At 43.9% G+C, this 27,179-nt stretch overlaps 1 protein-coding gene across 1 annotated transcript in view; it reads left to right on the forward strand.

Annotated features, from left to right (window-relative positions):
* The window catches only part of HS3ST2 (heparan sulfate-glucosamine 3-sulfotransferase 2), a 101,703-nt gene extending 76,588 nt beyond the window's left edge, over positions 1-25,115 (forward strand). The window contains exon 2 of the mRNA XM_024123705.3: positions 23,734-25,115. Coding sequence (XP_023979473.1) covers positions 23,734-24,352 — 619 coding nt within the window. The 3' untranslated portion in view covers positions 24,353-25,115. The remainder of the gene's footprint in view (positions 1-23,733) is intronic.
* The last annotated feature ends 2,064 nt before the right edge of the window (positions 25,116-27,179 follow it).

The following is a 27,179-nucleotide window of genomic DNA, read 5'->3' on the forward strand; positions in this document are numbered from 1 at the left end:
TTCTGCTATTGATCCCTTCTAGAGAATTTTTAATTTCATTTATTGTGTTGTTCTTCACTGTTTGTTTGCTCTTTAGTTCTTCGGGTCCTTGTTAAACGTTTCTTGTATTTTCTCCATTCTATTTCCAAGATTTGGGATCACCTTTACTATCATTATTCTGAGTTCTTTTTCAGGTAGACTTCCTATTTCCTCTTCATTTGTTAGGTCTGTTGGGTTTTTGCCTTGCTCCTTCATCTGCTGTGTGTTTCTCTGTCTTCTCATTTTGCTTAACTTACCGTGTTTGGGGTCTCCTTTTCACAGGCTGCAGGTTCGTAGTTCCCATTGTTTTTGGTGTCTGTCCCCAGTGGCTAAGGTGGGTTTAGTGGGTTGTGTAGGCTTCCTGGTGGAGGGGACTAGTGCCTGTGTTCTGGTGGATGAGGCTGGATCTTGTCTTTCTGGTGGGCACGTCCACGTCTGGTGGTGTGTTTTGGGGTGTCTGTGGCCTTTTTATGATTTTAGGCAGCCTCTCTGCTAATGGGTGGGGTTGTGTTCCTGTCTTGCTAGTTGTTTGGCATAGGGTGTCCAGCACTGTAGCTTGCTGGTCGTTGATTGGAGCTGGGTCTTGGCGTTGAGATGGAGATCTCTGGGAGATTTTCGCCATTTGATATTACTTGGAGCTGGGAGGTCTCTTGTGGACCAGTGTCCTGAACTTGGCTCTCCCACCTCAGAGGCACGCCCTGATGCCTGGCTGGAGCACCAAGAGCCTGTTATCCACACAGCTGGCACGCAGTCCCCAGGACTGTTGCGGCTTTGGCTGCTGAGGCCCGTCCAGAGCCGGCAGCCTCAGTGAGGCCGCCATCCCCTTGGGCTCCGGGGCAGTTCAGTGACGGCGGAGGGTAGAGACCCTGAGCCAGGAGTTCCAGCTCTGCAGAAACGTGGGCTCCATTCTGGGCGCAGGGGGTGGGACTGCCACAATGGCTATTCTTAGGTTTGATTCAAGATATAGCATTTAAATGGTGACTACCTTCTTCCATGTCAAGATTCTTGATATAATAAGGACAAATCCACGTCTCCTCCACGACAATCTTGTACATCAGAAAGAGAAAAGAAAATTCTGACATCTCTCCTTTGACCGCCTTGCTAATCAGAAAATTACTTTTCACATAAGTCGTTGGAATTAAATAATAATTAGTTACATTTACATGACAGCCCACCCCTTGAAAAATGTTGATATATGAGAGATACATTTAGATAATCATAGTAATAACCAGACTTTGGGGTTTTCTAAAAGGATTTTCTTCTTAAAGGAGCATTGCTTTTTTTTTTTTCTTTGAAAACCAATGAAATGTTTTTGACCATAATGCAATCATACTTTTAAACAGTTTTCCTCACATTTTCCTTTTTAGGATATTTTATAAGCAAATTATTTATAAACTTAACACAGCGGACAATGTGCATGTTCTTTGTGACTGCTTTTTCTGGTCATTACAGGGCTCCTTAAAGAGAGCTCAGCTACATACATCTTTCTGCAGTAAGTGACTTCCCCATTGCCTGCATGAGGACATGATCCTTCCCGGGAATCTTCTAATGTAAAGGCACATATATCTTTGTTTTGTTATCATTTTTTGAGGCCTTGCCTAGCATCAGACATTGTGCAAAATACCTTTAATGCTCATCCATCTTCACCCTTAATTATTACAAGAATCCTATGAGGTAGGCACCATAATTGGCCCCATTTAACAGATGGAAAAAACTGAGGTTTACAGAGGTTAAATAACTTACCCATGATTTGTCAGTTAAGAGGTGATCAAGCAGAATTAAAAGCCATGTCAGACCAATTCCAGGGACCGTAGGTTTAACCACTAAGAAATTGTGCCTTCCTAATGTTGAGGAGCTATCAAACTGACCTACTGCATGAGAAATGCCTTACAGTGGGTTAAATGAAGGTTAGACTTTGCAGTTCAACTCCCCCTGCAGTCAGCATCTTGCTGGAACCACTGGTGGGGAGAAGAAATTGCCTGTGTTTAACAGAAAAGGGCCAGGGTTTGCTGACATGTTTAGTTAATCCACATGGAGATGGCTGGTGAGGATTCTGGTTAATTAGTTGTGGAATTTTAAAAAACGAGCAGATGTACCGTGGTAAAATGCATTTTACTTCCTGAACCCTGGGGGAAAGCACTGGGTATGTTCTGTGGCTGTGTGTACTTAACATATCTTGATTGAACATTCAATAGCATGTTTTGCAAGGTTCAGGTATCCTGGCTTTGTTCCAACATGGATAATTGCATTCTGCTTCAGCTCTGCCTACAGTCTCAGGCAGGTACAAGATTAATCATAATAACCACAGCTAACAAGCGCCTACTACGCACCAGCCAACACATGGGGAAATTTCCATGCATCACCTCCAATCCTTTCCACAATCCTGCAGAGTAAGGTTTATTTTCTACCCTTTATTGGGGAAACTGAGGCTCAGAGAGAGGACAGTTACTTGCCCAAGGCTGTACACAAATAAGTGGCAAAACAGAGACTCAAACTTAGACATGTCTGGCTCCAATGCCTGTATTTTTTCCCCTTCTGCATTCTTCATTTGAAGAAAAAATGCACTTGACAAAAAAGCCAAAGGATACACAGAGGATGTGTAATGAAAATGGAGTTTCTTCCCAGCCCTTAGTCTCCTGGTTTCCTTTCCCAGAGGCCCACTCTACCATGCTCTAACGTAGCATCCAATATAACTATGCATGTACACCTCATTTTTTCTTTGAAGTTGCGGTTATAAGTTGTTTGGTTGAAATGGACCATATCTCTGTACTGAAGTTTCCTATTTAGAATTTATAAATGCTTTGGGAGCAAAACTGGGAAGGATTTTGTATAAATATCAAATGAAGAACAGTCTGTTCTATCTACACATCTTTCAGGAAAAGTCATCAAGAACAGCAGGTCGTATATTTTTATACATAGTTGGGAGAAGTAGAGGAGACCAGAATATCCAGGGGTAACTATGTCCTCGCTTTTGATATCCAAACACACACACACACACACACACACACAGAAGAAGACCAGTTATCGTGTGTAATATGGTATTTTCTAACTTCTTTTTTTCAACCTACCAGTTTAATACCAGCATTTTTCCGTGTCTTAAACATTTTCTGAAAAGTTATTTATAATCACAGCTTAGCATTTCTCAAAATGCATATACATACCATCATTTAATCATTATAGTATTGTGCATATTTAGGTAGTTTCTGTTAGTTCACCACTTTAAATAAAGAATACTGTGTTGAGCACCCTTGTAACACATCTTTATACAAATATCTTAACATTTCAACAGGCTAAATTCTAATGAGAACCTTCCTTTAAATTATTTTTTGAAGTGTAGTTGATTTACAATGTTGTATTAATTTCTGCTGTACAGCAAAGTGACTCAGTTATACACATATATACATTCTTTTTTATATTCTTTTCCATTATGGTTTATTCCAGGATATTGAATACAGTTCCCTGTGCTATACAGTAGGACCTTATTGGTTATCCATTCTATATGTGATAGTTTGCATCTACTACTTTCAACTTATTTGCAAACCTAGCATTGTATGAGAGTGCATATTTCTATGCACCATGGATAACACTAAATAATAACTTTGTGATAGGTCAAAATGTTATCTTATTTGGATTGAATTTGTATTTCTTTGATATCTAATGAATTTTAGTATTTTGCCAGTTTTATATCTTCTTTCAGGAATCGTTTGTCTTTTCCTCAGTTTTCTGTTGGGGTGTCTTTCTTATTGATTTATAAAAACTCTAGTAAAGACACTAAATATTTGTCTATCATATCTGGAACACCATTTGCTTTTTTGCATTTTATTTTCCCTTATGGTTACTTTTTTTGTCTTCCAAAACTTTAACTTTTTTTTTTTTGGCCTCACCTCGCGGCTTGTGGGATATTAGTTCCCCAACCAGGGATCGAACCCGGGGCCCCAGCAGTGAGAGCCCTGAGTCCTAACCACTGGACCACCAGGGAATTCCCCAAAACTTTAACTTTTAACTTCTTTCTTTCTTCCTTCTTTGATATCATGGTTATAAAGCCTTCCCAATTCTCAAGAATATATACATATTTACTGATATTTTAATCTCTTACTCCACTGTTTTCTTTTTAACATTGAAATGTTTCATTCATCTTGAATTAATATTGGTGTAGATGTAAATGAGGAAATCTGACTACATTTTCCCCAGCTTAATCACCTAATTGTCCCAACAAAGTCCCAATGATGTATAATTTCCCAACTGACTTGAAATATTACCTTTATCATGTGTTTTTTATGTAGCTGTGCTTATTTCTGATTTTGTATTCTGTTCTATAAATCCATTTGTCTGTTTCTGAGCCAGAACCACACCGTTTTAATTACTACAGCTTTATAATATATATTGTGTGACACTGTAGCTTCCTTCCCATGATTCTTCCTTCTAACACAATGCATTGGCTCTTATTTTTAATTTATTCATCCAAAAGAAACTTTATAATTGTAATGTCAAATTCAATTTTTAAAATCCTCTTGGGATTTGGATTGGTATTACATTTGATTTATAGATTAATTTGAGAAGTATGGATGTCTTTCTAATATTACGATTTCCCATCTCTCCATTTATTAAAGATTTAATTGAACTGTCTATACAATATGGAACAATCTTAAATATCAATTGTGTTAGCAGGCATCTTTGTCTTGCCTGACTTTAACAAGACTCATAGCCTGGAGGTTACAGCACATACAACTAGAATCAAAACCCTTGGGTTTACATCCTGGCTTCACCAATTAGTACCTTGGGTGTTTGGCAGATTATTCCTCTGCATCAAATTTCCTTATGTGAATAACAAAGTTAATACAAATACCTACCTAGTGATATTGTGGTGAGATTTAAATGAGATAATAGATATGAAAATACTTAGAGCCATGCCTGCCACGTGGCTTTCAATAAAAGTAAGCTATTGAAGAGAACAGACTTGTGGTTGCCAAGGGGGAAGAGGATGGGAGAGGGAAGGATTGGGAGTTTGGGATTAGCAGATGAAAACTATTATATATAGGATGGATAAGCAGCAAGGTCCTATTGCATAGCACAGGGAACTATATTCAATATCCTGTGATAAGTCATCATGGAAAAGAATATGAAAATGAATACATATATGTATGTGTGTATAAATGAGTCACTTTGCAGAAATTAACACAACATTGTAAATCAACTATACTTCAATAAGAACTTTTTTTTAAAAGTTAGCTATTGGTACTATTTCATCCTTCAATATACAAGTCCCTGTGGGTTTGAGATGGATATTCTTTTTCATGTTAAAGATGCAGCTTTCCTGGTTTCTTAAGGTAATTTTTTTCTTAATTAGTGATGGATGTTGAATTTACTAAGTGCCTTTTCAGAATCAGTTGAGAGCTTCATTTTTCCTTTTGACCTATTTCTGCACTGAGTTATGATTCTGTATTACATGTAATGATATGGATCTCAATGGGATGTGGCAGCTTTTCTCTTAATAAATTGTGCTTTGGTAGATATTACTTGAAATCTTGACTGGTCAGTTTCTCTCAAGAGGGATCTTTCACTTGTCAGCTTGAGGTAGATAAGCTGCCTGCCAGCATTCTGGCAGGTGTCTCGCCCCCCTCTTCACCTTGGCCAGTGTCTGGGGGCTGCCTGTTTTAATAGCGCCACAAGATCATCTCCCCATCTCTGCCCTACTAAGAAAGTGGCTCCAGCCTGGCGGTAGGCCTGGGGGAAGCTCTGTAGGTCCAGATGTTCATTCTAGAGACCTCTAACACTGACTGTGCTTCTGCCCTCTCACCCCACCAGGGTCCCTGGTGCCTCCAATTCCAGAGCTATTGGAAGATTCCACTTTCTTCTCAATAGTGACACCCCCCTCTCTGCAGCCACTTAAGTTTCAGCTTTCTTTTCCAAGACCAATACCCCTCGTAAGTCAGCCTCCCTTCTTCCAAAAGTAAGTCTCTCTTCCTTGTCTGCCACCAACTCTTCACCCATTCTCTTGATATTTTGACTTTATACCTTTTATCCATCCATCATCAACTTAGTGGTGACCAGAGAAGGAAGAGAGATGAACACTGTGATTCCCCCACGTTATATGAACGCACGACCATGAATTGGGCCCTTTATCAATATTAAATGATGCCTTTTGTCTCATTTAATGTCTTTTGCGTTGCATTCTACTTTTTCTGGTGTTAATAACGTGACTCTAGCTTTCTTTAGACTGGCATTTTCCTGCTGCATCTGAACCCCTCCATTTTCATATAAAATGTTTCCATCCCCTTGTTCTGGGTGGTCTTATAAACACAAATATGACTGACTAGGTTTTATGTGAGAATGAGAAATCCTTATTGTTGTCATTTTTTTAAATTATGGGCTTTAGCCTATTTCCAGTGATTTTTAATATTAACACAATCAATCCTACTTCTGCACTTCTGTCATCTTGCTCTACAATTTTGGCTGTTTTTTCCTTGCTTTCCTTTCCTGTCTCTTTTGTTATACGAGCTGCATTTACTTTGCTTTTCTATTTTCCAGTGTTTTGAAGGATGTAAGTCCTGTTTTTAATTCTTCATTGTATTTTTCTCTAATAGAGCAAATGAGTAGGAGGGACCTTCTGGTAAAGGATCTCCTGTGCTTTCCCTCTACCCCTTCCCTCCCCCTCTTCCTCTACTGCCAATTTCTCAGTCTGTGTTCATTTAACCTGGGATTTTGAATTTGATTGATGAAATTATTAATTTTTTCAACTGTATTGGGGTATAAATTATTACTTTTTACATCTAATTTTTAAAGAAAACTATTGATATTAAGAGCTAAATGTATTAATTCTTTAGACTCTGTGCTGTGTTCAATACCAGTCGCTATCCTTTTATATTCAACTTCCCTTGCCCCAGTTCCTTCACACCATCACTCAGGTCACTGCTTTTATCTTCAGAAAACTTTTCGAAGAATGAGGTGGAATGCTTTTCAAGCTTATGTTACAGTGCTTTTCTTTTGCCTTCACAGGCAAATTGTCTAACTACTAAGTATTGGAAGTAACAATTTTTTTTTCTACAAAACTCTATGAATGATGATTTGTGTTTTCTAGCATTTACTGCTGTAACAAAGTCCTTGTCTGGCTTGAATTTGTAGAAAAACTGTTTTGTTTGCTTTATCCATCCTGGGTGTATATAATACTTATAAAATGTTTGCATTTTATGTATAATGTTAAATGTTTGACCTGACGCATGTTTGTATAGATAGATGATGGATGGATGGATGGATGGATGAATGGGTTCACTGATGTAAGTTTGATTTTGTTTGGACTACTCTGGCCTTTTGATCTGCCCACATTGCCATCTTTTATCTCTGGAAGTGTCTATTTATTGAAATCTTTGCCAATAGCTCTGTCCAATTTGTTTCAGGTTTCCTCTTCAGTAACATTGGAAACTATTCGTTGCCTATGACTACTCTGTCTTCCATGTCATCTTCTCTCCCAACAGTTCAATCTTGTGGATCTTTACTTGAGAAGCCCAAGATCAGGCTCAAGTTTGTTCTGATTTTTATTTTCTACGTTGCTAGTTCTACTCTTGATTTCTGTCAGTGTAGTTTGCTCGTGCATTTTTAGATTCTTTACAGTACCATCTTACCTCATCCATACCTGTTGTTATCTTATCCTATTGTTTTTCTCATTTCATCATATGGTCTTTTCATCTAAGCCAATGCTCATCTCCTGAACTTCTGCTCAAATGTCCACTCTGGGGTTTCTTCGACCCCTCAATTCCCTCATTACACTTGCTCTTCTTTTCTTCCACCCCAAATTGTAATTATATATTTGCTTATTTTTTGTTCATTATGTCCTCCACCAGACCAGAAGCTCCATGAGGACAAGTGCTACATCTGTTTTACTTAGAGCCATGACCTCGGCACCAGCAATGGCTGGCAAACAGTAGGTACTTAATAATTATCTGTTGAATGAGTCTATGTCTACATTACTCTGGCTTGGACTTCCTTTGGCCAAACTAACACTGTTTTGAGCCAGAGGTTCCCAAACTTGAGTCATTATAAGGATCACATTTTTCCATATTCATGTACCATTTGTACTATTTATTTAGTATTTGTCTTTAGATCAAGTCACATTTTCTATGCTCACTGCATATTTAAGCCTCATCCTAAGCAGTAAAATCTGTTAAATATAGATGATCTTCTAGTTCTAATTTTCTAAAATGCATTAAAATAAACACAAAACTGTTTTTTAAAAATGTAACTTTCATCCATGAATCACTTGCACACCAGAGATTAGATGTGACTGCACTTTGGGAAACCCTTTCTAAAGAGCTCAGGCTGCTGCATTTTCTCAAGGCGCCCAGGTCTTCTTGCTTTTAGGCTTTGATTCTTTCCCTGTTATTCATTTGACCAGCATGAGTCATATGCTTTTTTGACTGCCTGTGGTGGTGTAGCCCAGTGACAAGGACTGAGATTCCACACTCAGCAAGGAAGACAGCATCCCTTCCTGATGGGGTTCGCAGACTAACTGGGGGAAAGGCAATAGATAAACAAACAGATATGCAAGAGATTTACAGGTTGTGCTCAGTGCAAGGAGGGAAATAAACCATGGGGTTTAGAGAGTGACATTTGAGAGTGGTGACATTTGAACAGAGACCTGAGGATGAGAAGGATTGAGCCATGGAAGAGTCAGGAGAGAGTGTTCTAGGCAGAAAGAGCAGAAAAGCCCTGGAGGCAGGAAGGGGTAGGACTGAAGGATTTGAGAGTGTCTGCTATCTCATCTTGCAAGGTGTCCTGAATGCCTTCCAGAACTGAAATACACAGCTGGACCATTCTACACCACAGCCTGGACAAGAATCCAGATTTGCACAGTTTGGGTGAGACCTGGACCCTGTAGAAGTGCTGTTGACTCAGTAACCATACATGCAGCTTTGGCCTGGATGATATCTGAGCAGCTGACTCCCCAGTCCTTTGCTCAACAGCACTGCTCTCCTTACTCCCTGCATGATCAGAAAGCCAACCCCTGCTCACCTTTGCAACCACTGGGCTTCATGTATTCTGATACACCTGCCTCTTCGGGAGACAAAATGGAAAGAACTCCTGATGGTGGCTAACGTCTCCCAGGGAAGCGACGGAATTGTGGAGGACCAGGAAGGAGGTGTTGCCGCCAACAGCTGCAGTTGGATCACCTCCCACTAGGGGGCACTGTTATGCTGCAGGAAGTGGGGGCAGGCTTGTGGAGCTCAACCCTGCAAAATTTAGTACCCATAGGGACTCTGGAGTGTGAAATTGTAAGGCTTGGTGTTAAAAAATAAGATGAACTCACTGATTCATCCTGTCTTTGGCTGGGGTATTTGCAGATACCTGGGATGCATTCAGATCTGGTGGGGACTGACAGGTCCTTAGCATGGATCCAGGCACAGGTGGAAGGTGGGCCTCCGTGGACACTGCAGGCAGGGAACCCTGGGAGGTGGAGACGCACAGGCCTGGGGGACTAGCATCAGAAAGCCACTGGGTTGACGATCTCCATCCTCAGCTGGTCAGTGGGGGAAAATTTATGTGTTTGGCAGCAGGAAAATGAAGATGTTTCATGCTAACAGTTTCTCTATTCTCCATGGTGCGAGCTCATCTGCTGAGAGGGACAGAAAAGGGCTGGCTTTGATCATTTGCAGAGAATGGAAAAGGTCTGACATAGTCATTGTGCAGAATGGGAGAGCGAGTTGGCCAGAGGAACATGGTGGAATTTGCTGACTGTGCTGAGGCCCCCTGGGTGTCAAGAATAAGGTATTTGTAATGGAGCCATCCCGCCAGTTTCAGACGTTCTCCAGCAGCACTTTCCCTTCTTCCCCTCCCTCTGTTTTCACTTAGATTGATTTCAGGAGACTGCAAGGAGGATGAAGGTCCCCCAAGCCACCCCTTGGTACCACCCCTGGTAGCCTTGGGGCCACTTGATGGAACAAGCTGGCTCAGAATGGATGCTGGCAAGCAGAGTCTACCTAGAGAACGATGCTGAGCTGCTCCTTGCAGCTCCGACCATGAACAAGGATGCTGTGATGGGTCCTAAGCTGGCAGGGACCAATGTCAGAAGAGACTGGGTGAGAGGTTACCAGTTGGATTTGGTTATAGATTAGATGTGAGTGTTGCTGGGGCAACTGGTGGATGGTGGGGCCATTAAGTGAGACATAAAGAGATAAGTGGTAAGTGTGGGAAAAATAACTGAAATATGTATGGAGAAGGACTGGTAAGAGGGGTAAAAAGAAAACCAAGACCTTGTGTTCTCAAAGCCAAGAAAAAACATATTCCTCAAGAAGTAGGGAGTGGGCTAATGCCTCAGATGCCACAGAAAGTTAAAACAAGGCCAGGACACAATGGCACCGGCATTTATGGGTTTGCTCAGAGAGAGCTGCTTTAAGGGGGTGAGGAGGAAGGAGGCAGATGTGACAAGTTGAGGATGAATGTGAGGTGAGAAAGTAGAACCATTGAGCTTTATTTCATGAACTTTGGGAAGAAAAGGAGCTATATAGGGCTGTAGCAGGAGAGCATGAAGGGACAGATGATTGGCTTTTTGAAAATGAGAAAGACAAACACTATGGCACAGTAACTATAGTTAATAATACTCTACAGCATATTTGGAAGTTGCTAAGAGAGTAGCTCTAACAAGTTCTCATCGCGAGGAAAAAAGGTAACTGTGTGTAAGTCTGTGTGGTGATGGATGTTCACTAGACTTATAATAGTGATGATTTCACAATATATATGTATGTTGAATCATTACGTTGTACACCTGAAACTAATATAATGTTATATGTCTTTTCTATCTCAATTTTTAAAAATAACTGAATAAATGAGAGAACAAAAAAAAAGAAAAGACTTAAATGAAAGGGGGAAAATTAAGTAGAGAAAGAGGAATCCATTGATGGCTAGGTACAGTGCTTTATGGTTTACATGGGCCCCTCATGTATTCATCCAGCTTAGACCTCACAGCAGCCAGGGGAAGCCCACCTTATCATCATCCACCTGTTGCGCTGAGGAAACTACTATGAAAGTCACAAGGCCGGGAAATGGAAAAGCTGGGCCTCAGATCTGGGTTTTCTGAATTCACATCATCTACAGTTCGTCATCCAATATCCATTAGCCAATTCCATTTAGTGCATAAACATTCACTGACTATGCAATTCATGCCAGGCTGGCCAGGACCTGGCTACTCAACCTGTGGGCCATGGACCAGCCTGTCAGCCTCACTGCAGAGCCTGTTAGAAATGCAGAATCTCGGCCCCCTCCCTAGACTTATAGAATCAGAATCTGCCTTTCCACAAGACAAGATACAAATGTGCCTCCAAGTGTGAGAAGGGCTGACTTAAGGGACCCACTCCCAGGGAAAAGGGAGGGTAGGCTTAGTGTGGGGAAGGAGCTAAGCCCAGGCAGTGAGAGAAGGTGAGAGACCCAGAGTTACCCACAGAAGGTGCCCTGCTAGTGTCCCCATGGTCAGGCCAGACTAGCCTGTTGGCACCTGAGAAACTGAGGTCCAGTTGCCTGGAAACTTATCAGAACTGTACGTGCAGCAGCAAAATCCATTCATTCAACACCCACGGTCACCCTTCCTCCTTTCCGAGCCAAGATTCTGGAGAGCAGAGCTGTGCATTCCCGGCCTTCCATATCTTTGCTTCTCACCCACACCCCAGCTCCTCCAGACACATTTCCTCCCCCTCACTCCTCAAAACTGTTTCCATGCAGGCTATCTTCTCCCTAAACAATATCAATGGAGATTTTTTAACATAGCTTTTTATTAGCTAGTTTTTTTAACTACAAAGAATGCATGCTCATGGCAAAGGAAAAGAAATCCAATGAGTGCAGAAACATAAAGGTGGAAAAAAAGTCCATTCTATACCACGGGCCATCCAGGTCCCCCAAGGTGATCACTGCTAACAGTTTACTGTGTATCTTTTTAGAGATGGTATATGCATATCCATACTGGCATCTGTGTGTATATTTTGTATGTAAATAGGTGCATATTGAACTCGCTGTTCTGCATCTTGCTTTTTTTTCACTTAAGAATACATCTTGGACTCCTTTTTGTGTCAATATCTATAGAACCAGCTTATTTTTTTAACAGTCACAAAATAAGCTATTGTCTGGCTTTATTTAACCAGTTTCTTACCAATAGACATGTAGGTTGTTCTGGTCTCTTTCTGCTACAAACAGTGTTTCAGTCATTAGGTCAATGCCAGCTGCTGTAACAAACAAACGCCAAGAGAAAAGTGTATGTCTTGCTCATGGTAGTTCAAGGGGGTTGTTTTCCCAGTTATAAGGGGTCTTCATGCCCCTTCTACCTTTTGGACCTTCTAGGGCCTCAGAGTTCTCTGCATTTAGCTAGTAGATGGAAAAGAAAATGAAAAGAACACACCTACTTTGTAAGCACCTGGGTCTGGAGGTAACACACATAGAACCAGCCACAGGGCCCCACCTGGATGCAGGGGGTGCTGGGAAATGTAGTCCGTGGTTGGGCCACCGCCCTCTAGAGACAGAGCTACACTATGGAGTGAGGGGCAGGGATCTTTGGTGGACACCTCCCCATCTCTGCCACAAATGCTGCAACAAACATTCTTGCACACAGGTCTTTACACACTTGCACAACTAAATTTCCGGAAGTGGAATTGCTGGGTCAAAGGGTACGTGCATTTTACATTTGGGTAGATAATATCTAATTGTCCTCCTAAAGATGCATTGATTTATACACCCTCCAATATTGGCAAGTACTTAGTTCTACACGCTCTTGCCAACAATAACAGTTATAATTTTTTAAAGTATATTTTCTTATATAGTCTTATAGGTGAACAATATGATCTCATCTTAGTTTTAATTTGCATTTCTTTAATTTTAAGAGACATGGAGTATCTTTTCATGTATTTATTTCCCATAGATAGCTCTTTTGCTATTAACTTTTCACAGCCTGTGTTCCTTTATTCTACCAGCTGGTTCTTTTTCTTATTAATTTGCAAGAACTGTGAAAAAATATATAAAACATAAACACATATATAGATATTAAAAATATATGAAATCATCCTTTGCTTCCCTATCTTATATGCTGCAAATATTTTTCCAGCGAGTCATTTTCCCTTTATTTTATTTATGGTATTTTTCCATCCCAGAGACTTCCATTTTCTATGTATCTAACTTTTCAGTCTTTTCCTCCATGAGTTTTGTCTCATGCTTAGAAAGGCTGTCCTCATGCCAAGATTAATTTTATATTCCCATGTTTTCTTCTAGTGCTAGAGTCACACTTGCTTGAATCCAGATTTTGCAACTTGCTGCATCGCTTTGGTGACTGACTTTAGTTCCCTGTGTCCCAGATTCCTCAGCCCATAAACAGGAATAGTGAGAGTGCCGGCCTCGGGGAGTTAATGTGAAGGCTGAGGGCGGTGGTTCATACACAGAGCTGAGAACCACATCTGGCCCTCCGTCACTGCGCAAGAAATGTTAGCTGTGAGCTTGTTTACATCGAAGGCATCAATGACCCCGGCTCGATCAGCTCCGGCTGCTGTAACAAAAGTGCCATAGACCACGGAGCTTAAATGACAGAAAGGTATTTCTCACAGCCTGGAGGTTGGAAGTCCAAGATCAAAGTGCCAGCCGATTTGGTTCCCAGTGAGGACTCACTTCCTGGTTTATGGACGGATGCCTTCTTACTGTGTCCTCACGTGGCAGAGAGGGAGAGATCATCTCTCCCATGTCTCTTCTTATAAGGGCACTAAGGCCTCCACGCTCATGTCCTAATTACTCCCACAGGCCCCACCTCCAAATACCATCATACTGGGAGTTAGGGCATCAGCGTATGAATTTGGGGTGGGGATGGGGGGAACACAAACATTCAGTCTGTAGCAGACTATGTGTATGGCTGATGTATGCTGTGTGTATGCACCATAATGATTTAATATACCTTTACATTGTGGAATGATTTTTCACAGTCAGGTTAGTGAACAGACCTATCACCTCACATAGTTACCATTTTTGTATGTGTGTGGTGAGAACACTTTAGACCTACCCTCGTAACAGATTTCAAGTATACAACACAGTATTTGTTAACTGTAGTCACCAGGCTATGCATTAGATACCCAGAACTTATTCATCTTATAACTGAAAGTTTGTACCCTTTTTCCAACGTCTCCCCATTTCCCCACCCCACACCCCAGCCCCTGGCAACCACCATTCTACTCTCTGGTTCTATGAGTTTGACGTACAGATTCCACCTGTAAGTGAAATCATGTAGTATTGATATCTGTCTTTCTGTGCTGGGCTTATTTCACTCAGCCATAAAAAAGAAAAGAACGCCTGCCATTTGTGACAACGTGGATGAACCCACAGGACATTATGCGAAGTGAAGTAAGCCGTGTGCCCGTTTCTTCTGATTAGCAAGTGGCAGAACTCTAACTCAGATCTCTTTGATTCCAAATCCTATGCTCACAGCCAGCTGCTAAAGTAGTCCACTGCCCTCCGAACATCTCTAGGATATATCAAGCAAGGAGGATCCCTTTCTTGTCTCCATCGATCACATGGCAGGACTCAAGACAAATTCCATAATGCACAAAGTATGGGTGAAAAAATAGGTGTCACTGGGGGGACTTCCCTGGTGGTCCAGTGATAAAGAATCCGCCTTACATTACAGAGGACACGGGTTCGACCCCTGGTCAGGGAGCTACGATCCCATACGCTGCAGGGCAACTAAGCCCATGCACCACAACTACTGAACTCGTGCCCTTCAACTAGAGAACCTGCGCGCCGCAAACTACAGAGCCTGCATGCCACAACTAGAGAAGAGAAAACCCGCACGCCACAACTAGAGAGAAACTCGAGCAATGCAACGAAGAGCCCACGTGCCACAACAAAAGATCCTGCATGCCTCAATGAAGATCCCGCATGCCGCAACTAAGACCCGACACAGCCAAAAATAAAATAAATAAATAAATAATAAATCTTAAAAAAAAAAAATGAATAAGCGTCACTGGGGAAACTTGCAATAGAAGAGGCAGGCAAGGGGTTACTCTGTCTTCTCACCATCACCCTGGGGGACATACCAGAGCCTGGACCAGCTGTGGGTTTACGCTCCAGGGAAGGGACTCTGCCCCGACACCTACATCAACTTCCCTTCTTATAGGGCAGGGGTGAGAACAGCCTTGTCAGCTGGGGAGACAATCAAACTACTAGGACACCAGGTAGGCTGGGCTGAGGTGCCAGCTGTGTACAGAAGTTATCTGGGAAAGCCAGCTGCCCAGCCCCTGGGGGCCTTGACGACTGTCAGAGACTGGGTTTAGGCATGGCCCCTCCTGGCAGAGGAGGAAGCCACCAGCCCTAGTGGGAAGCCAAGTTCAGTGCAGCCCCTCACACTGAGAAAAGGGAACCCCCTTACCCCTGGGGTTTACAAGACTGTTAACTCCTTGAGGACAGAGACTACACCATGCCTGTCTTTGTATCCTGGCATACAGCAGGTGCTCGATAAATCCTTATCCAATGAATACATGAATGTGTACCAAGCACAGGACAGGCCTTGTTGATAGAGATGTGACAGTGGTGATCCCTGCCTTCCGTGACCTAACACTCTAGGGTGATGACAGATGCAGATAATGTGTAAAAAATGGGATGTGTCTGTAGTGACTGCCATGGAATCACAAGGCTAACAAATTGCCTAACTCCTGGGAAAGGGGAAATAATAAGGGCACAGTCAGGGAAGGCTCCCTGGTGGAGGTGATGACGAGCTAAGAGCTGAGAGATGAAGTTCTGCCTGATAGGCTACAGAGCCTTCCCCCAGAGGGCAAATCATGTCAGAGGTCCCTTAGCATGAAAAATGCAGTTTCGGGGGAGAACCCTGAAGAGTCCAGTCTGGCCAGAGCCCAGGGTGGCTGTGGGCCGGATCGAGATGAGCCACATAAATCCTGTTTAGGCCTTTATCCTGTGAGCAGTGAAGAATTACTGATGGGGTTCAGGCCGGGACTCAGCGGTTTCCTCCCGGGTCACATCAATGTAAGGATTTGGGGCTGTGGACTAGGAAGGAAGAGTTGCCACGATGCTAGAGGGGCCTCATTCCTACGCTCACAGGTGCTGTGCCTGCACTCAGCCAGCATCTAGCGGGTGAGCAGGTTTAGCGGGTTTAGTTTAGTTTAGTTCTGTGTTGTTTTAACATCTTTATTGGAGTGTAATTGCTTTACAATGGTGTGTTAGTTCCTGCTGTATAACAAAGTGAATCAGCTATACATATACATATATCCCCATATCCCCTCCCTCTTGCGTCTCCCTCCCACCCTCCCTATCCCGCCCCTCTAGGTTTAGTTTTAAGAACCAGTTTCTTGCAAGAAAGCCTTTTCCCTCCTCTTCCGCTCCTAATTATCCCTCTGGAGACTGCAATTATTTTTTTTCAAGGAGCCTGGTTGCCCAGCCAGGAGCTAATAAATCACTGAAGTCCCCCAGGCAGCCAGGCCTTTTAGAACACATACACAGAGTGTACAGATTTAGCAGGAAATGAAATCTTCCAGAGAACCCTATCAGTGATAATCAGGGGTGTGCCAGCCCTGCTCAGAGGCCCCGCACAGCACGTCCCTCTGTGGACAGTGGAGCCACAGGAGCTGTCTCGGTCCCACTGGGTGGGTCAGAAAAGTGCCATTTCCAGAGAGCCTCAAGCTGACAAGTGAGTGTTTGGATTTTGTGTGTGTGTGTGTGTGTGTGTGTGTGTGTGTGTGTGTGTGTGTGTGTGTGTCTTTTTCGGTAAGGGCCGCAGAAGTCTGTGATTTTTCCCTTAGGGAGAAGACAAAATACAGACTTTTGTGCACACATCTCCACCGGCACACACAAATATGCTTCTTGCTCGTTGTTCCCTGACTTGGGAGCCAAAACCTTGCCTTTCTATTTTTTCTCTTCAGCAAATACTGACTACGCCCTTACTAAGCGCCAGCCATCTCCTAGGTGCTGAGCGCACAGCCATGAACAAGACAGACACCAACACTCTTCTTTTGGAGCTTCCAGTCTATGGTTGGGGGCAGGGGTGGGCAGAGAGATCCATCAAATAAATATATAACATCTTAGGTAGTAATAAGCACCATCATGTTACTTACGAGGGCGCCTTTTATTAAGGCTGTGCTTCCCAAGCTTCTCTGATCATGAGTCCTGGGGCAGGGGGCTTGTTAAAAATGTAGGCTCCTGGGCTGCACCCCAAACCCACTGAAGCTGAATGTACTGGGACTCCTTAAGGCGCACCCCCAGGTGATACTCCTGAGCTACCATGTTGAAGGCTATGCAGCTAAAGGAACATGCAGTCCTCAACCGTGGTTCTTAGCCCTGGGGGGGCCCACTGGGATCATCTGAGGAGATTTAAAGTGGCAGGTACCAAGGCCTCCGTGCCCACCCAGAGATTCTTATTTAATTAGTCTGGTGTGGGGTTATTTACATGTTTCCAAAGCCCTCCAGGTGGTCCCAGAGTCCAGCTTGACTTCCCCAACTCCTCCTCTCCCAGCCACACTACAGATGACCACAGCCCTGTCCTCTTTCAACATTGGAGGGAGCCTTGGGCAAAGGACGGAGTGCAGATGGCAAAACAGAAATGGCACAAGATGTGTTCCTTTCAATCTCATTTTACCTTCGTATATTGGGAGGTTTTGATTGAAGCAGAGCTTGGATTCCCCTCAGCCTGTGAGCCTGAGCATGTGTGGCCATGATGAAATTTTTTAAATGGCACAGCGATCCCCTCACCCCAGGACTATCTGCTGGAACCTTCCTCTGCCCAAGGCCAGAATGCCAAGAAAAGGCCAAGCTTCATAAAGTAAACACTGGTAACTTCTGAGGACTCGAGGTAACCTCTGAATAGGCACCTACCTTTGACACTGGATCTTTGATCAATTTATTGAGCACCTATGTCATGCCACGTATTGTGCTAGGAAGGCAAAAAAGAACGAGAAACACACCCAAGACGCTGATGATCTGTTGAAATAAATGGATGCATACCTAGTAAGTTCTACACAATGGGGTGAGGTCTTAGTAGTTGGATGCAGGAAGTGCCAAGAAATTACAAGAAAGGGTTCACAGAGGATATAACTTTTCCTTTGGACTTGGAAAGATGAGTAGACATTTACCAGGGTGAAAGAGACAAGAGAGATGATCAAGAGTCTTAAAAAATAAAAAAAAAACTCAGCAAGTGCAAAACATGTGAAAGAGCAGGATGTGTTTGGGGAGTGGATTTTGTGTTCGGCATAGTATAAGCATCAGATTGCCGGGAGGTGGCAAGAGATAAATTCTGGAAAGGTAGGCAGCAGCCTTGAGCACCAGGTCAAGGAATGTGGGCTTTCTTCAAAAGAATAACTGATGGTTGACAAGATTGGATTTGCTTGAGAAGGAGTTCCCTGGTGGACACAGACTGCAGAATAAATTGAAAGGCAGAAGAGAGGAGAAGCATGGAGGTCAGAGAGAAATCTGTTGTCAGAGGAACAGAGAGCCTGAGGTGTATGAGTGCTGGGGGAGGGGGAGGGGCAAACTTGAGAACTTACAAGAGCGATAGACATTAGATGTGAGAAGGAGTCAAGAATGACTGACATTTTTCTGCTTTGTGAGTGGATTCACAGTGATATCACCTACAGAAACGGGCAAAAGAGAGAAGTAAGCTTGGAAGGAAAATCGGGAGTTCAGTCGTTGAGATGAGGTGTCCAGTCCACAGATAGTTGGACGTTCCAGTCCCTAGTGTGGGAAAGCTGGAGCTGCAGTTACAGGCTTGTGAGGAGTCAACAGCTCCTGGGCAGCGCTAATGGCTGGGGAAGGAATGAGGTCATCCAGGAAGATCATGTAGAGTAAGAGAAGTGGGAGATAGACTCCTGGGAAGGTTCCCAGTGGTTTGGAGAGAGTTGAGAATGTGAAAAGGGATGAGGGCTTCATTGCATAACGATTAGGTTGTTGGCTTCATGTAACCTCAGAAATATTGATGGAGACTTTACTTGTGCCATGGCTGTGGTAGACTTTGCAGATGTAGATGCAAATAAGGTGCACCTGCCCTCCCTCATGGAGTTTATAATCAAGTAGGGGTGAGTGTAGCTTCCACGGAGAGGAAGCCAAGTTGTGTAAGACACGTTGGAGTTCTTGGGTTGCAAACAACAGAAACGGACTCTGACTAACCTAAAGTAGTCCAGAAACAAACAAACAAACAAATTAGAAGGATGTGTAGTAACTCACAGAATACAGAGGAGAGTGGGAAAACCAGGTCTCAGAAAGGGCAAGAACCCAGAGGGCTGAAGGGATTTGGTAAAAGAAACCGACGGGGAGGCTCTTCCATGCTCCTGTGTCTGGTTGGAAGATTCAGTCCACTCTCAGTATTTATGATACATTTTTGTCTTTGTGACACAATTGGCACTAATTAGCCTAACTTCAGTCATGCACCCTCCCCTTGGCCTGCTAAGATTTTATCTAAAGCAGGAGTGGTGGTTCCTTAAAAAAAATCTGGGAGGTGTTACCAGATGTGGTGGAAATTGTTGCTTAGCAGGTTAAAATAACAGATGGGAGGTAAGTCCAAACGATGAGTGTTTAGACCATTCTTTCCGTAATTTTTGCAGAGCTACACAGAAAAGAAAGGACGCTGAAGCTCAAAAGGGTTACAGGGTGAGAGAAAAGTTCGGCTGTTTGTTAGCAGCTGGAAACAAATCAGCAAAATTTGAACAATGACATGAGGAGGAAAAATGAGCCTTAAGGAAAAGCCTAATGCCCCCTTCCCACCACAGAGCAGGGAGGTGTGTGTCCATATGGTCTCCTTGTACATTATCATCTCACAGGCCTCCTGTACTCTATTCCAGTGGCCTAATGAGAAATAAATATATAGGGGTGTCCTTTGGTGAGATAGAGAAAATTTGGAGTACACGTTTGACTCACGACGTGATGACCTTGGTGTGATGTTATTTACAATCTGGTGTTTGTATCTTCCTTAGTATTTGTAATTTGGCTTTGTAGCTGATATGCCAATTAGGAATTAGAAGGGTGGAACTTCAGTGCACAGCTGGGGGAATGATGTGACACTCTGAAGATCACTGGAATTGGTCAGAATTTCCCAAACTGGTAACAGAAAGAGGTGTCACTTGGTGCTCCTGGCAAAAGTTCACAGCTCCTTGGCCAGATAAGCTTTGGAAATGCTGCACCTTCAATTCCTCTCTTGGAAGTTCTTTAGAGTATTAAAGGATATTGCAAAGAGGGACTTCCTTGATGGTCCAGTGGTAAAGAATCTGCCTTACAATTCAGGGCACTTGGGTTCAACCCCTGGTCAGGGAACTAAGACACCACATGACACGGGGCAACTAAGCCTGTGTGCCACAACTACAGAGCCCATGCGCCCTGTGCACCACAACTAGAGAGAAGCCCACGTGCCACAACTAGAGAGAAGCCTGAGCACCGCAACAAAAGATCCCGCGTGCCTAAGTGAAGATCCCACGTGCTGCAACTAAGACCCGATGCGGCCAAAAATAAATAAAATAAATAATAAATAAATCTTCTTAAAAAAAGGATATTGTGAAGAAATCTGTTTAATGGCTTATCAGGTCAACTTTTTGTGTGTTGATATCAATAACCCCCATGAAGTTTGGAAAGTCCTTAAGTTTAAATGCACTCACATATATGTAATTTCATCTACTCTTGTCATACAGGCCAAAACCTCATTACAATGTATGCCAAGGTCATAAAATATTACAGGCAGATGTCTAAGAAAATCCAGCCAAAGAATTCTATTCAAGTACAGCTGTGATTATTTGCCAAGAATGATATCCAACTTAAAAAATGGCCTTCTCAGTATTAATAAATACTTTAAAAGTTTCAACCCATAAGGGTGCATTATAGACTCTGGGCCTAGAAGCAAAATATCAGTCATATCAGCTTATCAGCTGCAAAGAGAATTTGAAGATTCAAGGGGATAATGGGTAGATTTGCAGGGAAGGCAGTAGGGGAAGGGATCTGACAGCACAGGTGGGCAGGTGAGCCCTTGCCTACCTTGTCTTCTGAGATTAGTGGGACGGGTTCAGGATGGATAATAGTCACTTTCAAGGTGAAGAAGAGTAAGACTGAAGGAGTGGAGGGGTGGCAGCTTATCCTTTTCTAGAGTAGTGGGAGACTAGTTGTGTGTTAGGGTGGTTGAGTATGGTTGAGAGTTTATGGTGAGCATTTGGAACACTCACTATGAGGAGTGATGGGGGCACTGTAAAGACAAATATAAAAGATTATTGAGCAGTGTTGAGGGCTCAATTTAAGCTAGAATTGATAAATATATAAAGGAAAAGCAATCCTTTGTCAGGATCAGCAATTTTCTCTACTGCTGTTTGGGAACACAAAGACAGAATTAAAAAGGATGAAAAGTTGGCAAGATGCATTATTAGAGATTGGAAGAGCAAGTATTACAAAGAAATTAATGATGATGATGATGGCGATGGTGGTTAGGGTTAGGGTTAGGGTTAGGGTTATGGTTAGATGTGAAGATGATGCTATTGAAATGATTGTTCACTGGGTCCAGAGAAGGTTTAGAAGAAAGTGAAATCAAGAATATCACAGATGAATCTGAAGATCAGGTATCAATACAATGAATTTGAAACCGTGGTAAAGGTAGAAAGAAAGAAGGTTGTAGTCTGTCTTTGTTTCCTGTGGCCGCCATAACAAATGACCACAAAATGGATGTCTTAAAACAATGGAGATTTATTCTTTCACAGTTTTAGAGGCCAGAATTCTGAAACCAAATTATCAGCAGGGTTGGTTCCTCCTGGAGGCTCTGAGGAAGAATCTGCTCCATGCTTCTCTCCTGGCTTCTGGTGGCTGCCAACAATGCTTGTCATTTCTTGGCTTGTAGACGAATCACTACGTGCTCTGTCTTCATCATCACATTGCCTCCTTCTCTGTCTATCTCTTCTCTCCTTCTCTTCTTTTCTAAGGATATTCCTTACAAGGAACCCTAATCCAGGATGACCTCATCTTGAGATCCTTAACTTACTTCCATCTGCAAAGACTCTTTTTTCCAAATAAGGTCACATTCATAGGTTCTGGGTGGAGGTATCTTTTGGAGGATCACCATTCAACCCACAACATAGTCCTAGAGTGGAATTTCAGTGTGAACCTTTTCAGAATTAGGGCAATTCCAAGGACAAGACATAAGGTATGGCCATGAGAAAGAGTTGTAAAAGGGAGAGAAAAAGGAGATATTTTGTCAAAGAACTGTAAGGCCAGGTTACTGAAGAGAGATGCCGATAGGGCCTGGGACGAAGAAGACCAGGTACCAGGCGCCTCTATTCCAGAGGACTGTGAAGTTGCATTCTGTGGGTGTTGGGAAGCCGTAGTGTTAAGAGTGGGGGAAGGATGCTGCGTTGGTGGTTCTCACCCCTACCTTCACATTGGAATCATCTGAGGACCTTCAGAGAGGAACCCACCCCCAAATATTTTTAATCGGTTGGTCTAGGATGGGGCTCAGACATTTGTGGGTTTTTTTTTTTTAACTTTCTTGGGTGATCTAATGAACAGCCAGGATTAAGAAAAACTAGTTAAGTGTAAAACACAACCTTCAGAAAGAAGTAGCAGACTTCCCTGGTGGCGCAGTGGTTAAGAATCCACCTGCCAATGCAGGGGATGCAGGTTTGACCCCTGGTTCGGGAAGATCCCACATGCCGCAGAGCAACAAAGCCCACGCGCCACAACTACTGAGCCTGCACTCTAAGCCTGCGCTCTAGAGCCCGCAAGCCACAACTACTGAAGCCCGTGCACCTAGAGCCCGTGCTCTGCAACAAGAGAAGCCACCGCCATGAGAAGCCCGCGCACTGCAACTAGACAAAGCCTGCACCCAGCAACGAGGACCCAACGCAGCCAAAAATAAAAACAAAATTTTTATTTCATTTAGGAAAAATGTAGCGACTGGGAGCCAGAGGTGTTCCCCTTCACAAGGGCTTGAAAGAGACACAGCTGAGAAGGAGACATCAGCGTGTCCCACCATCCTCCCTTAAACCTTAAGCAGAACCAGGAAATTAAAAAGTTAGGGAGCAAGAGGTTGCATTAGGGCTTCCGACTGAGGTCCCAACCAGCCTGCAGTTCTGTGCTTCTTCAGTCTTATACCAAGGAGGAAAAGACATCAGAACTCATTTCTAAAACACATGTTATTCCTACAAAGCATGCCTTTCCTCCCCTCAAAAGATTTTCTTAACATATTTAGAGAAGTATCTTTTGCCAGAGCAATATTTGGTGGCTTTCTTTGTATTTTTTGAATATGTAATAAACACAAGAAAAATTTCAAGCAGCGTAAAAGATTACACAATAAAAAGTAATTCTCATTTATCCCTGACCTCCTGGCTCTGTTCCCACTCAAGTGCCCTCCCCAGAAGCAATTACTTTTATTGGTTTCTTGGCATCTTTCCTGAGATAAACAAGTTGTATCTTGCTTTTTTTCATTTAAGCACTAAATCTTGGAAATCATTCCATAACTGTACATGCAGATCTACCTAACTCTATTAATTGGCTATTCCATCATTTATTTATTTCACACTGATGGACATTTAGGTTGGTTCTTGTCTTAAAGCAAACTGTTAAAGACCTAAAAAAAAAAAGTCAACAAGTGTTAAAGTGGGTTCTTCAGATGAGAGCAGGTGAGCCTCAAATGCCCCGTTGGTGAGGGGGCGGGTGCTTCACTAGGGAGCTGGGTGGAGGGAAGTGATCTCCTCCAAGCTCCCAACAGAGCCCTGGCTGATCATGTGCGTTTCTTTCCCGCAGGAGCCTGATGCCCCGGACCCTCGAGAGCCAGATCACACTGGAAAAGACCCCCAGCTATTTCGTCACTCAAGAGGCCCCTCGCCGGATCTTCAACATGTCCCGAGACACCAAGCTGATAGTGGTCGTGCGGAACCCCGTGACCCGCGCCATCTCCGATTACACGCAGACGCTCTCCAAGAAGCCGGACATCCCTACCTTCGAGGGCCTCTCCTTCCGCAACCGCACTCTGGGCCTGGTGGATGTGTCCTGGAACGCCATCCGCATAGGCATGTACGCGCTGCACCTGGAGAGCTGGCTGCGCTACTTCCCGCTGGCGCAGATCCACTTCGTCAGCGGCGAGCGGCTCATCACTGACCCAGCCGGCGAGATGGGGCGGGTCCAGGACTTCCTGGGCATTAAGAGGCTCATCACAGACAAGCACTTCTACTTCAACAAGACCAAAGGATTCCCTTGCTTGAAAAAAACAGAATCGAGCCTCCTGCCTCGATGCCTGGGCAAATCAAAAGGCAGAACTCATGTACAGATCGATCCGGAAGTGATAGACCAGCTCCGGGAATTTTATAGACCTTATAATATTAAATTTTATGAAACTGTCGGGCAGGACTTCAGGTGGGAATGAGCCATCGAGGTGCAAGGGCTCTTCACTTGTCTCTTCCGCGAGACAAGGCTCTTCTTGCCCTGAGAGCCCTTGACCCTCCTCCCCCAGGGAACCCAGGCTCCAACCCCTGTTCCCATCTCAGGTTTCATCATCCTGGAACCTGGGAGCCCAGCTAAGGCCAAGAGACCAGAGGGGTCCCTGACACTAGCCCTCCCAGTCTGTCCATGCAAAGCTGATCTGCTTCTGGCATGTCCGGTCAATTCTGAATGGTTTCCCTTCAGCCCTTAAGAGGCCTTGGGAAATTAGGAGGAGTGGGTGTGCGTCTTCCAATTATGATACATATTATAAGGGATGATGGTCTGTTGCTATGAACACAGCAGTCTGTCCCTGTCACCGTCCACCCCGGACAGGGTTTGTTCATTTCGAGCGGCATGTACCTCCCTTCTCAGCTTAAGTCTCCGAGCCACCCTAGGTGAGGGATGGGGGACCAGCCTCGTCCTCCTGACCTTAGCAGCTCGTGGCGAGATTACAGAGCTGGAAGTGTCCCCCTGGCCACTCCTAGGAGACAGACCCTTTGCTGATGAAATAAACCAGTGATTTCAAAGCCTGTGGTCTCAACTCTGCTTGAACTGTCTTTGAAAACCACCCTGTGACTCTCCCTGCTCCCTGTGGACAAAGGCACATAATTCTGCTGTTACGGGTACTTTCCTCACGCGAGCTTTCATGTTCAGCATGTGACAGAATCACGCTTGTCCATGTGAAATAAATACGGCTCTCTCGTGTCCTCATGGCTGGGCTTTCTCTGTAAGTCAGGCTTGGAGCACGGCGCATTCATCCAGCTCCTCCAGGCAAGATGGGGCTGCACTGGGGATGGTCTGGGAGGGCAGTGAGGGAAGAAGCAAGGGTGTGGAGGAGGGAGAAGAAGAGGTTCTTGCTGGCAAAGGCTGGGGAGGTCAGTGGGGACATCCTCTTTCTGAAACATAGTCTGACGGTGTCAGCTCTCCGTTTAAGCTTTACATCTGAAGTGAAGCCAAACTAGAGGCTGATAGGACATCAGACATGTTTTTGCTTGGCCAGCATGATGTTTTGAAATAATTTCCAACATTTAAAACTTGGGAGTGTTCATATAAAAATATGGATTTCCAGCTTCTATTTTTTAAATTTTTATTAGAGTATAGTTGATTTACATTGTTGCATTAGTTTCTGCTGTACAGTAAAGTGAATCAGTTATACGTATACATATAGCCACCCTTTTTTACATTCTTTTCCCATATAGGTCATTACAGAGTATTGAGTAGAGTTCCCTGGGCTAGATAGTAGGTCCTTATTAGTTAATTTATTTTATATATAGTAGTGTGTATATGTCAATCCCAATCTCCCAATTTATCCCGCCTCCCCTCCCCCCTGCTAACCATAAGCTTGTTTTCTACATCCGTGACTCTATTCCTGTTTTGGAAAAACGTTCATTTGTACTATTTTTTTAGATTCCACATATAAACGATATCATATGATATCTGTCTTTCTCTGTCTGACTTACTTCAGTCAGTACGACACAGAGACTTGGCCACACCGAGCCTGTGCTCCAGCATGGCGACAATGGCTGTCACCTTTTGATGGGACCTGCACTCCTCAGTTTTTCAGTTCCCACCTGGCCCCCCTCATCATCTGCCTGACCCTGTAGGCATTTGCGTTCACAGCCCTGCTTCGAGTGTGTACCGTGGCCTCAGAATAAAGTCCGAATCCTCGAGCATGGTGCCCAAAACAACCCCAATGTCAGTTTGGGGATTAGCCACTTCTCCTCCCTCACCCAGCCTTACAGAACTACATGTCTCTTCTTGATCCTTTTCTGTCTCCATGCCTTGCTTGGAATGCTTCCCCCCACGTGTCTCCAGCTAATGGAAACCCCTGCTCCCGTAAGACTTCACTCAATTGTCGCTGGCTTGATATTTGTGAAACCTTCCCCAACCAAGCTGAGTTATCTGCTCACTCTTCCGCACTTGGTAGTTTGTATGCATCTCAGTTGCAGCTTTTATCACACTAGAGTATCATTTGTGTAAATGCCTGTCTTGACCATAGACCGTGAACTCCCTAAGAGTCAAGATTATATCTTGCTGACAGGTACTAGGCACACAGCAAGTGTTTGATGGATGAATGTGTGAGTGTGTGGATGGATGTTGGAGGTCTGGTGGCATGGACAGGAATGTCCCATGGAACTGCACTTCCGGGACACTTCCCAGATAGCTCCATAGGACCCACAGGTAGCTGGGAAGGATTGCTGAACCTCCAGGGGCCACTTTGCCTTTGTCTGCTCCGTCAGGCATCATGGAAGCTTCCTGCAAATAAGAGTCTGACTTACAAGACTTACAAATATAAGATATTAGCTCTGTGTCTTAGCCCATCTTTCCACCCCAAGCATCTTAGGAGATCAAATGACTGATAACATGGTACCAAGAATCCAGTTCTGGGAGTCTGCCCCCCTGTGCTTCCCCCATGGGCATGGAGAAGGGGCACAGAGGCCAATGGGAGCTGCTAGCACCCAGAAGCTGAGCCCTGAATCTCTGGTGATCAGAAGAAGGATGAGTTGTATGTGGACATTAATGAATTGCCCTTATAAATTCCCCATCCAAAAGTATTAGGGGCTTCCCTGGTGGCGCAGTGGTTGAGAGTCCGCCTGACGAAGCAGGGGACGCGGGTTCGTGCCCGGGTCCGGGAGGATCCCACGTGCCGCGGAGCGGCTGGGCCCATGAGCCACGGCCGCTGAGCCTGCGCGTCTGGAGCCTGTGCTCCGCAACGAGAGAGGCCACAACAGTGAGAGGCCCGTGTACCGCAAAAAAAAAAAAGGTTTTTT

The sequence above is a fragment of the Physeter macrocephalus genome, chromosome 14 (genome assembly GCF_002837175.3).
Source record: "Physeter macrocephalus isolate SW-GA chromosome 14, ASM283717v5, whole genome shotgun sequence".
NCBI lineage: Eukaryota > Metazoa > Chordata > Mammalia > Artiodactyla > Physeteridae > Physeter > Physeter macrocephalus.